The sequence below is a fragment of the Vipera berus genome, assembly GCF_964194415.1.
Source record: "Vipera berus genome assembly, chromosome: Z".
Taxonomy (NCBI): Eukaryota; Metazoa; Chordata; class Lepidosauria; order Squamata; family Viperidae; genus Vipera; species Vipera berus.
Genome location: NC_138205.1, coordinates 81,659,067 through 81,676,004, shown reverse-complemented (window position 1 = coordinate 81,676,004; position 16,938 = coordinate 81,659,067). Strand labels below are relative to the sequence as shown.

At 34.6% G+C, this 16,938-nt stretch overlaps 1 protein-coding gene across 9 annotated transcripts in view; it reads right to left on the bottom strand.

Moving 5' to 3' along the window:
* The window catches only part of SNRK (SNF related kinase), a 44,235-nt gene extending 27,868 nt beyond the window's left edge, over positions 1-16,367 (bottom strand). For all 9 annotated transcript variants that reach the window (XM_081345071.1, XM_081345068.1, XM_081345070.1 and 6 more), the window contains exons 1-4: positions 16,101-16,367; positions 11,554-11,698; positions 8,770-9,457; positions 2,453-2,594 (exon numbers count right to left, since the gene is read on the bottom strand). In XM_081345071.1, the coding sequence (XP_081201197.1) occupies positions 2,453-2,594; positions 8,770-9,358 (731 nt within the window). In that variant the 5' untranslated portion in view covers positions 9,359-9,457; positions 11,554-11,698; positions 16,101-16,367. The remainder of the gene's footprint in view (positions 1-2,452; positions 2,595-8,769; positions 9,458-11,553; positions 11,699-16,100) is intronic.
* Between the last annotated feature and the right edge of the window lie 571 nt (positions 16,368-16,938).

Below are 16,938 nucleotides of genomic sequence, written 5' to 3'. Positions count from 1 at the left end.
GTGATTTGAACTCATCTAGGCTGGACAGGTGTTCACTTACCATTTTCTTGCCTATCTTAACTTGCCTTTCTATTCTGTTTTTTATGGCACTTTTTTGATAGGTTGGATTGTTTTTCCCTTTGTCTAAAGATAGAGGCAAAAAATGAATTAAATAGTTCTGCTTTCTCCCTGTTGTCACTTTCTTGCCACTTACCACCAGTTATGGACCAATCATTTCTTTAACTTTTTTCTTGTTTTTTACATGTTGAAAGAAGCTTTTGTTGTTGTTGTTTTTATTTTTGACTTTGGTCGCAAGCTTTAGTTCATTTTGAGCTTTAGCTTTCCTCACTTCATCTTTGCAGGCACGGGCTATTTGCTGATATTCTGCCTTAAGCTATGTGCCCCTCTTTCCACTTTTTATACTTGTCCTTTTTATCTTTCAATTTATAAGAGAGTTCTTTATGCAGCCATGCTGGTTTGTTTTGAGAGCTGTTATTTTTCTTCTTTGTTGGTATTGTGCTAGACTGGGCTTTTATTATCTCACTTTTCAAAATTTCCCAAGCTTCTTGAGTTGTTTTCCCCTTTAGGATTCTCATCCATGGAATCCTTTCCAAGGTCTCTCTAAGTTTATTGAAATTAGCTCTTTTAAAGTCCAAGACTCTAGTTTGACTATGTTCTATTGCTTGCACTTCCAGAATTTTGAATTCCAATATTGCACAATCACTTCCCCCCAAGGTTCCTGTGGCTTCAACACTTTCTATCATTTCATCTCTGTTATTGAAGATTAGATCCAATATGGCTAATCTCCTACTTCCCTTCTCTACTTTTTGGGAGACAAAATTGTCTGCTAGGTTTGTCAGGAATCTGTTTGATCTTCCACTTGGTGCAGAGTTTGTCTTCCCATTGATGTCAGGGTAATTAAAGTCCCCCATTACTATTGTGATGTGCTTCCTTCATACCTTAGTTAGCTGACTAGCAAAACGTTCATCTATTTCCTCTGTTTGGTTGGGTGGCCTATAGTATACACCTATGGCAATATCATTCCCCCCTCCTTTTATATTAACCCAAATGCATTCAAGTTCCTCTCCAAGTCATCTTTATTGGGTTATGGTCTGACCAACCATTAGTTTCTATCTCAACTTCTTGTATCATCGTTTTAAGTTCCAAAGATGTCCATATCATATCAATTCTAGACCATGATTTATGTCTATTTGAGTAAGATATATTTTGTAATTTCTTTGAATTTTTCTCTCTCCATATATCTTGGATACAGAGATCTGTCATTTTTAAAAACGCTTTAGGTAATATATTTCCTCCTTTTCTCCCTTGTTTGGCACTTTTGTAGTCCAAAGTTCCATCTATTATTGCATTAAAGTCTCCCATTATACAAAGATTTTGATAGTTTAAATCCCCCCCTTTTATATTAACCCAAATGCATTCAAGATAGTTTTCATCACTGTTGTGCTCTATTTCTGTAGAGATGTAGTTATTTCTTGTATAGAGCAACTCTACCTCCCCTTTTGTTTGGTCTACTTCTTTTAAATAGTTTAAATCCCTCTAGCTCTGTGTTCCATTTGTGTGTTTCATCCCACCATGTTTCCGTAATGGCAATAATATCGTATCTGTCCTCATTTACCTGAATTTCTAGTTCACCCTGCTTACTGTTCATACTCTGTGTATTGGTGTATAGACATTTGACTCCTTTATGACTAACCCTGTGTTTACTTTCTACATAACCTGTGTGGTGCCTGAGTTCCCCTATTTTCTTACTACCTGTTTGGTTAGTGCACTTTGTGTGGCACTAGCTCCTAAAAGCCTGATTTTGCTTGATAGCAAGGTTGATATTCTTGTCCACACACACATCTATGTTACATGCACTCATAATCCTATAATTTTTAGATTGCCGGGGACAGGGATGTTCTGTATCAATTAACTCACTGTCCCCGTTGTTTAAATATTCCTCCAGAAAATCTGTGAATTTATTGCCAAGTAACTCAGTCCCCTTCTTGGATGGATACAAACCATTTCTTTTGTACATTTTTTCATTGGACCAGCTACAGCTGCTCTACAGCTATTCTATGACAGGATTTTAATCTACAATGTCTTCTAGAACCAGAACCAATCACAGAATGCAAACAAAGGGGGGAAAACGTATTAAATAGAAAAAAGGATGTTCAAAAATATGTGGATATTTTGAAGAATGAGGATAAATTACTTCATTCTTTAACATATATATCCTGCCTCTCCTTTAAGAAATTGAACATAGCATATAGAATTCTTCCATATCCTTGAAGAAATCTTGATATAGATTAAATTGAAAGAAAGGAAGGAGGGGTTGTGATTTTTTTCATTGTGGTGAAATGAGAATATAAACTGAGTTGCCCAGTCTTCACCACTATATTTACTGCCCATATATTGAAGAACTGGCATTATGTTTTTAATTATAAGGCATTTTATAGAATAATTTACTTACTCTTTACATTCTTTGGACACCCGAGATGGTACTGTGTATTTACAATCCATTATCATGGTCAAAGTTTCACTATCATTTGCTTCTTGAAAAGGCGGTTGACCACATACCAACATGTAAAGAATAACTCCCAGACTCCATATATCTAGGAAAAGATAATGAATTTTAAACTTCAAGACAGAAAATATTTATATACTATTTGACCAAACATTTTAATTAGTCAGAATTTACAAGATCATAACTAACTAGATAAGGACTGGAACACTTACATGAAATATTTTAATTTTTATACTTCACTTTTTCTTTTTATAATTTTTAACATAATTCACTTTGAATTTTTCAGGTTTGGTGATCCTATCAGTCAAAACAAATAATAAAACAACTGCTCTGACTGCCAAGCAGCTACCAAGCCAAATTTAAGTTTTGCTTATATTTAAATTTCTAAACATCAAGAAACAAAGAAGCCAAAAATGAGGACAGGTAGTCCTCATTTAGCAACTGCAATTGGTTCCAATGACATAATCCCTTAACAAACCATGTGAAAGAAAGAGAAGGAGGGAGGGAGGGAGGGAGAGAGAGAGAGAGAGGTGTTACAAAGACTGCTAGTAGCTACCAGCTTATCTAGATTAAAAACTTCTATCATGCAAAAATGCCACTGTTACTCTCATTACAACATGTGTTCTCAGGTGCAGAAATTTGAGCATAAGATACTCATAACTCAGAAAATTATTTTTATTATTGTTTAGTACTATTGATACCATTATATTTGTGAATGGTTATTTACTGAGACAGTTGCTAAATGAGAACTACATGTTCATTATTTAGTTAAGCATTGACAACAGGGACAGTCTTACTGCATAGAGAACTAGAGATCCTGAAATTGCTTGTGTACGAACTTTTCCTACGGGAGACTACATTTAGGAATGTTTTCTTAAATTCTGTAGATGCCTACAAAACGTTAAATGTTATAGCATTGAAGACCTCTATCAAGCCTTTTTGTATGAATACTGAATAAACACTTCTTGTTTATCTTTGTTTTCCTTTTCCCTTTTTCTGTATTTTCTTAATTGGGTATTTTATATTTTGTAGGCTATGTATTGTGCATTTGAATAGAATTAAAATGCCATTTTTTAAAAAATATCTTCCTGTCATAAAGCACAAGTCAACAGAACCCACATTTGAATAAAAAAGTCTAGGTCAGATGGATTAGCAGTCTAACCTGTTAACAGGCAGGTCCATTTATTCATTAAAATGCAGGGCAAAACTCCTTAAAATATCTAAAGTGAAAGTCTTTCCTATTAATTCAGGGGTCCCCAACACCCAGTCCATCGACCAATACTGGGCCGCAGCATGCTAGCAATCAGTACGCACAAACAAGCAAAGCCCCATCCACGGGATGCAACTAGCACACAAAACCACACATCTCCGGTCTGTGGAAAAACCTCTCTCCACGGAACCGGTCCCTGGTGTCCAAAACATTAAGGACCTCTGTATTAATTGGACCTCTATGATTTTTTTTCAGATTATGATTAAAAAGATAAATGGCAAGAGCTTTGCTGCTGGGCTTTAACTAAAACAATTGTGACCATTTGGAAATACAATTTTACATTAATCAAAGCAATCAAAACTTATACAGAAGAAAAAATATTTGTGTATTTGTTACTAAGTAGGAAACCAAAAATTATTTAACTTAAAAGTTTTCTCAATATTTCTCTACCTCGCTTAGCATTCACTTAAAAAACTTTCACTACCATGATTTTAGTTATTTTTAGATTGGTTGCTCCCATTAGCAAACAGTCAGGCAACAAAACTTCATGAAAACTCTGGAGCAGTATCGGGAATCCAAGTATTTATCAAAAACAAATTAAAAATTCTATTAAATACCCTTAAACAATGGATCTGATTGAGTCTACAAAAATATTAGGAACATCAGTGATTTAAAACATAATGCTTCATTTAAGGAAAGTCTTAACTCTTAAATATATAATTACACAGTATGTAATTTGGAATTGTAATGTATTAAATTTATAGCTTCTGGTTAGCATTTGCTGTTTTTCAAATGCTTCTGAAACACCCCAATTGTGAAAGTTGTTCCAGCCAGATTCTCAAAGCCATGACAACCAGGCAAATACATGCAATTTCCTTACTCCTTACATAACATTAAGTCACTGCTATGGAAACCAAACTTCGTCACTGACTACCTCTTTCATGCTTGTCACAAATCTAGTAAGTAGAGGGCTCCAAAATTTACTGTGGATTTTGTTGTGCAGATTATTAAAAATGCAATTGTTTTATTTTGAAAAGAATGCCAAACAAAACTGACAACTAATGTATTTTACATTGAATCCTTAAAGAATTAATAAATTGTTCTTTAATGAAAGAAAATGTTAATCAGTAAAAAACCCTGTCTTTTTAATATAATTGCATCATGACAAAGGAGGCATACTATACTTTGTTACTAATTTCTAAAAACATATAAATAAAAAACGATTATACATCTTTAGTCATATTAGTGGCCATGAGCAGAATCTTTTAATAGCCTTAGAAATTAATTACCTGTAACATTCATCAGATATACCTGTTGGACTAACTACAAAGATATTTTGTCAGCATAAAGGAGTAAGCATTACTATGATATAATAAGAACTCCAGGTGCCTGGGAGTGGTATTACAGAAACGTTATGTGAATAAATGTTTTGTGGGATTCTCATATTAATCTTTATTTTCATTAAAATATCACAGAAAAATTATTTGTGAATAATTTACTATAACATAATGCAATCTCCAGATGGCAGGGAGTGGTACTGCAGGAAAAATCAGTGAATAACACACTTTCATGGGACTCTCCTGTAAATCCACATTTTTTTAAAAAAATACCATGAAAAAATTATCTGCAAAGTAAGATTAATTATATAAGATACTATTAATATTATGTAGCTTGAAACTATTAGTGCAGGCCAATCTCATCCAAATGATTTATCACCAGATCATCATTTCCTAATGATCTTCCAGAAAAGTAAGATTTTTGACAGTAACAGACATGACAAATACTAAAAAGGAAATTCACATGAAACATTTCAAACAAGTAGCATTTTTTAAATCACTGACAGATATGCATACCACAAATTTATCTTTCCAACTATATACAATTTACTTAGTAATTTATTATTCAAAATGCCTACTTTCCATTTGAATAGGACTTCCTAATAATGTATTACAAAAACTTTAAGCAACTAATTCAAAGACCATATAATTAGTATTATGTTCTAACAAAATTACAGATTTTTAACTTTTTTATATTGCCCTATTTCTGCTTCTAATCATGGGAAAAAATTGGAACTCTTGTGTCCATGAAGATTCTCAATCATCCCAAGTCACGGGGGCCCTAAAGGTTTTTTTTTTCCCCAAAAGGCAACTGGACTTTTTTTTTTACCTAGAAACATTCCAATTCTCATCCAAAAAGCTTCTTCAATTCAGTTTTAGAGCCCTTCAAAGAGGAGCAATTTTGGCCTGATTTATACAATATTTAATAGATTTGGGAAAGATTTGATGAACATTCATTAAATGTTCTGAACCTTTTATTAAATAATACTCCATTCATTTTATTTGAGTTTAATGTATTCTAACATATTTTATGGTTAACATTTATCTTAACTGCTGTATTGTTATGACCTGCAGTCGAAAAGTAGACCAAATTGAAATGGATAGGTTAAGGTAGCTGTATGAAACTGTGTGGATATCCTAATATACATGGTCAAAAAATCTCAAGAACATACCAATTTCTTCACCTCCATATTTATTGCTACCATTAGAAGTGTCAAACAAATTTTTATTTGTTTTACTCAGTATCTTAACTTTTGACTATATTAGTCTCAGACTTTTGTCAGGGCATTTTCAGGACAAATTTATCTTTTTTATGTTACCCTTTAGACCCCAGTTACCTTTCTACTTATAAAAGGAGAACTTTGAAGTCACATATCCAACTGAAATACTTCTCACACAATGGCCACATGAAAGCAAAAAAGACTTTCAATTGTAAATCAATTTCAGTTATTACTAAACTTTCATGTAACATTTTCCCAGCAACTATTTCTTTTCTATCTACTTTGATTATATATACTATGTGCTCACTCTTTCCTGCCCATTTCCTTTTTTGTGTGGGGGAATTACTATTTTAGTAAAGGATTTCCTGTTTAACTGTTGTACAATACTTGGCTTGTAAGAATTAAGCCTAATGTTGTTTCACTGATAATACTACATGTATAATAAAGGAAATTAGCAACATTAGAAAAACCACAGAAATTCAAGAAATCCAAGTATCCAAAATATGTGGTTGAGAGGAAAAAACAATAGATTCATACATTTAGAGAGGAAATATCTGTCACCATAGTGCAATTAAAGTAAGTAAACATTTTAGCTGCCTACTGAAGCAAATTATTATATCCATCCTTTTTTCATGTTCAGTAAATCAAATTTATACAATATGGATTTGAACAATTGTGAACCATAGGCCTTTGATATAAACTTGAAGATGGTCGTAACTGGTTATGTGTTTTGTTATTTGAAACATGGATCCTATCTGGAACCCTTGAATGAAGTTATAATTTCATGAAGCAGTTACAATTCCCAATGGATGAAGGTTTGATAATGAAAAAGTTGCATTACAGCTTTTAAACTAAATTCTGGGGAAAGAAGACAAGAGCTGGGAGCCAACTATTTTAAGATGAATTATCTCAATAGCATATGGATTACAATATTTTTAATTATCAAATAGAAATGTGACCACAACTAGGCTCTGTGTGTTTGTATGTAATAAAATGAAGTACCCCAGGATTTTTAAATTAAATTAAACAAACCAATCCTGATTCATAAAACTGCAGACATGTTTTTTCATGAGAACAAGCCCATTTAACTTTGGAAAGGTAGCTGTATACACCCCTTTTTTGCCTTAGTTTCTCTTGTTCAAAGTTGGGGGCACAATTTGGGGGCACAGTTTGAAAACTCAACAATAGTCAATGACAACGGCAAGAGTCACAATGAAAGAATACATGATTGAAACAACTGAAGATTTTTTGCTGAAAATTAGAGGCTACTTCCACATAAATGCAACTATAAGAGAAGTCAGTAACCAGAACACTTATGTTGTACTCCTAAATCAGAGAGGTAATGCAAGTATTTGAACTGTACTTGTGAGTGCAAAATTGGTTATTTGTTCATAAGTTAAGATCAGTGGTGGGATTCAAATATGTGAACAACTGGTTCTCCGTGTGGATGCTGCTTCCAGAAGTCCATTCTGGGCCTGGTCAACAAAGAAAATTAGCTACCGGTTCTGCCAAAGTGATGTGAACCGGCTGAATTCTACCACTGGTTAAGATGCTATTAAATACATACTGAACTATATTATATATGAAGTGAACATTATCTAGCACCCATTGTAAATTGCACAGTATATTTGAGATAATATAATCATAGAATGTGTCAGCTTTTAACCATGATTACAGGTAGTCCTCGGCTTACAACAGTTTTAGTGACCATTCAAAATTACGACCTTGAAAAAAAATGACTTATGACCATTTTTCTCATGACTGTTGCAGCATCCACATGGTCATGTGATCAAAATTTAGATGGTTGGCAATTGGGTCAAATTTATGACAGCTGCAATGTCCTGGGGTCATGTGAACAGCTTCTGACAAGCAAAGTCAATGGGAAAACCAGATTTACTTAACAACCTTGTTATTAACTTAACAACTGCAGTGATTTACTTAACAACTATGGCTAGAAAGGTCGCAAATGGGGCAAAATTCCCTTTAACAAATGTCTCACTTAACATAAATTTTGGGCTAAATTGTGGTCATAAGTCGAGGACTAACTAACTGTAGTTAACTTTAACTGTACTAGGAGTTAACTGTAGTTAACTTTAGGAGTCACCCTTAAAATAACAGAAATAGGCTATAGTCTCCAGTTGTTTGAAATTTGCTGATCATATAGTTGAAGCTTAAATGAATTTGCAGTTCCAAAATATCTGGAGGATACCTGATTACTTGCCTCTAACACTAGATTAATACAATGAAAGGACACAAATATCTTTTAAAATGTACGCTTCGAATAATTAAATCCACCCCTTTCATAACAAGGTATCCTCAAAATGTCTTAGAATTGCAACTTTCAGAATTCTTTTTTAGCCTATTAGCTGTGAATTCTGGAAACTGCAGTTCTTGGATGACATAAAATTGGGAAACACTGAATAATTTTTCAAGAATAGCTCATCTGAACACAAAAATGTAGCAATTAAGATTTTGTTTAATAGTCCATTAACTTACCTACTGCAGGTGCATCATATTCATCACCAAGTAAAATTTCAGGAGCAGAATATGCAAGAGAGCCACAGCTTGTTGTAAGTTTTTTCCCAGGTTGAAATTTGTTGCTAAACCCAAAATCAGTTAATTTCACAAGTCCTTGTTTTTCAAAAAAGACAACATTTTCTGGTTTTAAGTCTCTGTGAACAACATGCAGTTTATGGCAGTAGGATATAGCATGAACAATCTGAGCAAAATATTTTTTTGCCAGATCTTCATTAAGACCTTCTTCATGTTTCATGATATAATCAAACATATCTCCTCCATCACCAAGTTCTAAGATCAGATAAAGTTTGGTCTGGGTGTCAATAACTTCATACAGACGAACAATATTAGGATGTTGCACTAGTTTCATACATCTGACTTCTTGGAAAAGATGTCCAGTGGCAAGAGTATCTAACTTGGTCTTGTCAATTACTTTTACTGCCACTTTTTCACCTGTAAATACATGTCGGGCAAGCTTCACCACAGCAAAATGCCCTCTGCCTAAGGTTTTATCCAAATCATACAATCCAGCAATTTTTCCATCATATCCTCGTTTAAAACCCGCCATACTCTCCAAGTAGTAATGCCGACACTTTATAAAACTTGTTTTTTTTCATATAAGGATCTCTGAAATAGACATACAAGTCATCTTCGCTGCCAGACACACCTAAAAAATCAGAAATAAAATTATTATAAATGTACATTTAAAAAAACATTTCTGCTATGTATAAGCGTTGTACTTTTTTTAATGAAAGAGCCCAGTATAAAAGAATTTTCTTGAAAGAAATTTGAATAATTTAGATTGGTCAGTTTAGAAATATCATAGACACAGACAAGGTTTATCTAACACTCCAAGTAGTTGAATCATTAAATTATGCAGTTTAGAAGGAAAAAAATGGGGGGGGGGGGGAAAGAAAGCTAATTCCACAAAAATTTTAACAGATGACTGCTATTTCCTGAACTTAAAACATATTAAGAAATCTGAAAACTGCTGAAAAGATTGCCAAATGTTACACCTCTGCTCCGTGAGCTGCATTGGCTTCCAGTTGTCTTCTGGGTGAGATTCAAGGTGTTGGTAATGACCTACAAAGCCCTACATGGCATGTGTCCGGAATACCTTGGGGAGCACCTGCGGCCGGCGTCAACGTCCCTCCGCCCAGTACGCTCCCACAGAGAGGGCCTCCTCAGGGTGCCACCGGTCAAAGAATGCCGACTGGTGGCCCCCAGGGGGAGGGCGTTCTCTGTGGGCGCGCCGGATTTATGGAACCATCTTCCGGTCGAGCTCCAGATGGCACTTGACCTCCGCTCCTTCTGGCGCGATCTCAAAACCTACCTTTTCGAACAAGCTGGCCTGGCCTGATGGGATGGGGTTGGGTTTTATTAATGTGTTTTAACCTATTTTTAATGTGTTTTAACTTATTCGTGGGCATTTTGTTTAATCGTTTTTAATTTTTGTATCTTGTTTTTGATATGTATTGCCCTGTTCACCGCCCTGAGTCCTTCGGGAAAAGGGCGGTATACAAATTTAATAAATAAATAAATAAATAAATAAATAAATAAATAAATAAATACTAGTCAATAAAATTTCAGGATGAATATCTGACATATTTTCTAATAAAATCAGATAATTTTATACTTATCTATTTATTTTATATTACAAAACTCTTTTATAGGAACAGAGTAGAGCGAGAGAATAACAAAGCATCTATCATACAGGTAATTCTCAACTTACAACCACAATTAAGCCCAAATTTCTGTGGCTGAGCAAGACAGTTAAGAGAATTTTGCCCCATTTTATGATCATTCTTGCCACCACTGTTAAGTGAATCACTCCAGTTGTTAAGTAAGTAACACAGTTGTTAAGTGAAGGTTTCCCAATTGACTTTGCTTGTCAGAAGGTTGCAAAAGAAAATCAGATGACCCTGGGACACTGCAATAATTATAAATATGAACCAATTGCCAAATATTCAAATTTTGATTACGTGATCACAGAGATGCTGAAAGGGTTATAAGTGTGAAAAATGTTTTTCCCAGTGCTGTTATAATGTTGAACAGTCACTAAATGAATGGATGTAAATCAAGGATTATCTGTAATTGTCTGTACTTTTTGCTTATTTCTATATTTTCTCTTCACTATAGGTAATTTCTCTAAACCCCAACCATTTGCATGTGTATTCTTGTGTCTCTCTTTGTGCATCTCTCTCTGTGTATACAGAGAGGATGGGGTCATAATATAAAACTATGCAATTTACACAAATTACTAGAAAGACGGATTCATGAGACAAATGTTATATTTAGATTTCAATGCTTATCATAGTCAATTATGTATTAATTATTTTTTTAAAAAATGGAAAAATAAACTATCAGGAATAATACAGTCAAATTGTACAGCCAAGGCCTTTCCAAGAAAAATGTGCAGCATATTATCAACTATGATTAAAGTAAAACAAAATTAAAACATTTTTTTAAAAAAATGTAGATCCTGCTAATCCCAGGTTAGAAAAAGTCATCTCAACAGCTTGACCTGGCCCATCTCTTTTTTCTCACTTTAATCCTGTCCTTCCTAAAAGAGAACTGCAATAGATCATAATCTTTTGTCATTGCATATACATTTGTAATGAGAAGAAAATAAATATTTTAATGGTCCATTGTCAGATGACGATCCATATTAGAATTGTATACATTTTTTTATATCATTGTGACAACTAAGACAAATCTCCAAGTGAAATAAAATCTATATTGAATAAGTTGGGGTCTACTAACCTTGGAAATGCTCTTCTCAAAGGTAACATCTTAGTTATGCTTTGATCATCCAGTTGCAAGGTTTCTTCATATTTTTAGAAGATTCATCTGCTGACATTTCTATATCCAGTACCAAGACCAGTTTCACATCTTCCACTGTTATTTCCTACATAAAAATATTTACTTAGCCGCCATAATTGTTTTATATTTAAAGGAGTTATATAAATCTCACAAAAAACCACTATATGAATATATACATAAACTGTCATCCTAAAATTCATTTGGAAGGACATATAAACTGTCAAGAAAAATATATTGCTTTCTATTAAAAAAAATCTTAAATCATAAACATTACTGTGTAGCCTTAGAGCAGGGGTGTCAAACTGCCGGCCCACAGGCCGGATGCGATATGCTGAAACTGCACCCACCCCATTGCCAGCAATGGAAAAAAAGTCATGATACATCGTGACACATGACGTGACATTGCGAGTTTGATACTCCGCCTTAGAACATATATAAAAACTGAATTGAATACATGGAAGGAAAAAAATGGAGGCTTTTAATACTTCATTCTTTTCTATACCCAAACAGGAACTTTCTCTCTAGTAATCACTATATTTTAATTCTAATAGTTATGTTCTAATTCTACAACAAACTTTCCTTATTTTTAAAAAATATTTGGAGACTGGATGTTTAATTGCATCATCCTGCACATTTGCCATTAGTATATAATGCTCTACAATGAAGGACACACAGGACATATACATTATGGGAATATATTCTTGGAGACTTGGTTTTATCACTGATATCTTTTCCAAATGTACCTTTTTAGGAAATCCTCGAAGCCAAGGGTCACAGATATTTTTGATAATATCTCTGAATGGGACCAATTTCTTTCTTATTCCCAATCTTTTCTATTTCTGATTTTGTCTTTTATATACTTTTTATCAGAATCAAGAAAATATATAACATATTACAAATAAAGAACATATCTGCCAAAGAGAAATTCTGGTATTATCCTCATAGTAACAATTCAGCCTGTACAAATTTTGAAGGTTAAGATCTTCAGAAATTCTTTGTAATGATAACTTCCAGGAAAATTCTAAGTAGTAAAGTTTTAGAATTTCTTGGAGCATGGTCAATTATTTAATTCATTGTTAGTTTTGGGATAAGTTATTTGCCAATATATTAAAATCATGGAAACAGACCAAAAAAAAGAATTCTGCATGAGACTACTTGAAATACTGGAATGCTTGCAGTAAGTTTTATGCTTCCAATCCCCCCCCCCAAAAAAAAAGCTGGTTAGTGGACATTCATTATCTAAAAGATGGGGAATTGTTTTACAGAGTTGTAGGAACCATTAATTAATAAAACACAGATTAATAAATATGTGGTCCAACTATAATTGAAATTACTTACAAATCTGTATTAGAGGTACACTTCACAATCCCTTTACAAATATGCATATCCTTTTTAATTACATTGTTTAAGTTATTTACATAACTATTCCATTATTTTTAATTAATCTTCTAAGCAGTCAAAGATTTAAATATGCCTCTAAGACAATATCAAATCAGCTAAAAGAAGCAATCAACAAATTTAATAATTTCCTCATAGCATATAGTAAGAACTACATGCCTGATGTCCACAGCACATTCCAGTACAGGTGTTTTACCAGAAATCCATGATGCCAAAAATATATATGTATATGTGTCTTTACAGAAACAACACATAGACAAATATACATATGCACACAGAGAGATATAACTGAGGTTAGGGAAGGATATACACTTGGGTCATGATTATGACATTGGCTAGCTAGAGCTTAAGTCCTTCCTGATCTGGCTTTCTTGCACACTTTCCAAAGCTACTTCCCATTAAGGATGAGCAACCCACCCCCATAGGCCAGGACATTAATTACTGCAAAATGACCAATGAAGTTAACCTTTTCAGTGCTACAATTCTGACCCTTCTCCCCATTAATATTTTAAAAATACAAAAATCTAGAGTTGTGGAAACAATGTTCTCTTTTAAAGCAAGATGGAATAGATTATCTATTTACTCAATATTATGGCATTTTCTAGAAAGACTGTGCTATCTCTACTACAAAAACCATTATATTTCTCTATGGCTCGACTCAGTTGAAAGTGTTTTTCATCTATACTGAAAGTGAATTTTCTACATTCAAATTTTTAAAATTTTATTTTGTTAATTAAAATACTGCTACAAACTGCACAGAACATCAATGAAATCATGTTATAATGCATATTATACTCTTGTATATGTAGGAAAATTGTTTGAAGGAGAACAGGAGGCCACTTCAGTGAAACACTGAGTATATTACAAAAAATAAAATACTATATTACTTTACTATTTTATTAAATAGTACTGAACTTTATATTAGTGCTCAGAGAAAAGTGCTCGCACTTGCAAGTTCAAGTGCAAGTGCTCACACTTGCAATAACCTAATAAAACTAAATAAATTCTATTCTAGAACAGGACAATAAAATGGGAAAACAATATTATGAAAGAATTTGTCAAGCAAGAATGATCAAACAATTGCTACATCTATTTGGTATCTGTCTAAATATATTAAATGCAACTGAAATGGCATCCAGAAAATGTTGCCAGTGCACCAGAAGGGCAATTGATGAATTAAATGAAGTTAGACAAACTTGTCATAAAGTGTTCTCTGAATAACAAACTACATAAAAGAGAAATAAATTGTGATTGTTTACACTGAATAATAAAAATGTCTATCCTATTTAACAAACAAAAAAGTATTTTATATCATCTGGTCACCTAGATATTTCAGTAAATACTCTTGACAATCACCATGTATCAAATTAACTCTAATTTTTCTATTTTTAAAAAAAATCCAAAACATTAGTATTATAATTACATATAGTACAGGACAAATGAATAGAAACTTTTCAGCTTTATGGATTTCATTAGAGTACACATATATGCATACACACATTATACACACACATATTCATTACATACTATAGTCTAGAAAATTAAACATTGTAAAAATGTTCAGTTAGGTCTTCTATATAGTCCCTAATTATACTATCTAAATAAGCTAAGCCAAATTGTGTATTTCTGATGAGAAGTTATCAGTGTGAAAGGCCATACAACATAATCACTACAGCTGGCAGTAACAGAAAAAAAAATCAGTTATATTTTTTGGTTCTGAGAGTAAGCCTTACATTCCTAAGAGTATCATTTTCCAAGCAGGTTTATCTGTTTCAGAGACCATATGTACTGTGCCAAATCCTTATTTTGTCCCACTTCCCTACATCAAAATGCTGACTCTTGTGATTCCCCATAAATGATACATAAAAATAATCTTATATAGGTAAGTACAATTGCACTAGAGGGCAGGCTTTAAACAGTTGTCTCATATCTTTCTGAAGGATTCATATTGATATTAGCCAATTGTGGGAGAACAATAGTTAATCAAACTACCTTTTGTTAAAAAAATGTATTTTAACTTCTAAAAGAGTAAGCTTTAAAATCTAAGCTACAAAAATATTTTCAAGAAATATTTCAAGCATTTGTTCAAAGAATGAGACTTTAATATATGCACAATTCATTGTACATTGCACTTTAAAATAAGGATATTAAATAATTATAAACAATAACATTCCAATTAATATAATTTTCTTTTCAATCAATAAGATATAGTCTAAACTATAAAAAAACCTGTTCCATGCTCTTTCATCTGCTTCAATTAAGTAGAAGAAAGTGAATAAACAAATAAAGACGTTCCACAGGTCTGATGCCTGTGTCAAAGATGGCAAATAAAACATAAATTGATGCAGCTTAGAAAAATGGCTGTTTGCCAAAGAAATCATCAAGCCATAATGTGTTTTTGGCATGACAACGCTATGTAAGCACTTTCACAGAAGACAGCTCTGTGCACAAAAAAATAAAGACTGCTATGCTCATTCTGAACAAACCTGTTGGCTCCCTATCCAGCTTGCAGAAATAAGATGCACTGTCATCACCCAAACAGATCTGCAGTTCGAATATACGAATTTCTTATCTGCCACCTAAGCCGGACGAATGCATAGCGGGGTGGGTGGGTGAAGGGGAGCAAGAATGCTGTTCCTCGGACTGCTGAGGATTGGGGGAAGAAAATGGAAACAAAAACGCTAGCGATGCCAAGGGGACAAGAAGAGGTTAAACTCAATTTCACCTTCCCCTTGTAATTGCTGACAATCACAAACAATAAACGAATTGTAACCCACCAGGCGTGCTCTCGGGGACACTATAATTACACGCAAAGAGCCTCCCCATTCCGTCTCTCTCCGTGTCTCGTAGATATACGTATTTCCTCGCCTCGCCCATCTACTGCAAAAGGGGAACGCGAGAGGAGAAGCACATGAACCGTACCTATACGGTTCCTTCTGGGCGCCTTCGGGAATGACGGCGAGAATCTGGGGAACTCATGTCCTCCCATCCCCAATAGCTGCTCGTTCCTTACAGGAACCTGCCCCGGTAGGCCTCAGAAAGAGAAGGCCAAACTGGGTCTGTCTCGTACCCCGCCCTTAGCAACTTACTCTCGCCACTGGTGACGGCGGCAGGCTTTCCTTTTGTCGCGGCCTCGACTTTCTAACCGCCGCTCCCTGCATGGAAAGCGGAGGTTCCACTTCAGCGTTCGCCGCCTACAAACGCACCGGACAGAGGAACGCAGACCGGCCTCTTTAGCGAAGAAGCGCCAACCAGCCACTACGGAGGACAGCCGATCGCTATGCGTCTCGTGGCCCGCACCCCTTTCCTGTAAGTTCCGAAGAATCTGCGCCCAACGGACTAGGCTCGCGCTTCATCCGTCCCACGGCGGGCGACGAAACGTACTGACAACAACAGCCCGTAGTCCGAGGACGACAGCGGGAAAGGAAACGCAGGATAAGGAGGGGCCTCGGCAGAGAAAAGGAAATGCGCGTGCGTCCTAGGAGGGAAGCGCCATCCAAGAGTAGCCAATGGGAGAGTTCGATTTCTGCGGCTTGTCTTCCCGCACCTTCGCCGCGTGAGGTAAGCTGCTGGTCATAAGCGCCTGGGCTGATATAGTTGGTGCAGACCTGTGACTCCCGACTGTTGAAAAATGCTTCATAAGATAACGTCTAGAGTGGCTTAGTTGGTTAATAGCGAAAAGGGTTTCTTTTCTCCTTCATTGAGCTCTTAATTTTTAATGTCTCCGCATCTCATCAGCAAAGCTCAAGATCATAAAGTTTTAAGGCCACGGTCTATTTAGTGTTATGTATGTACTGAGGAAGTTATAGATAGACCAGAAATCAGGCTGCACGATTATCGGTGAAACGTTAAATTTCAGTGTTCATTAATGAGGGATACAGTGTCATCAGTGGCAGTTTATTACGGATTAATTAATTAGATATGGTG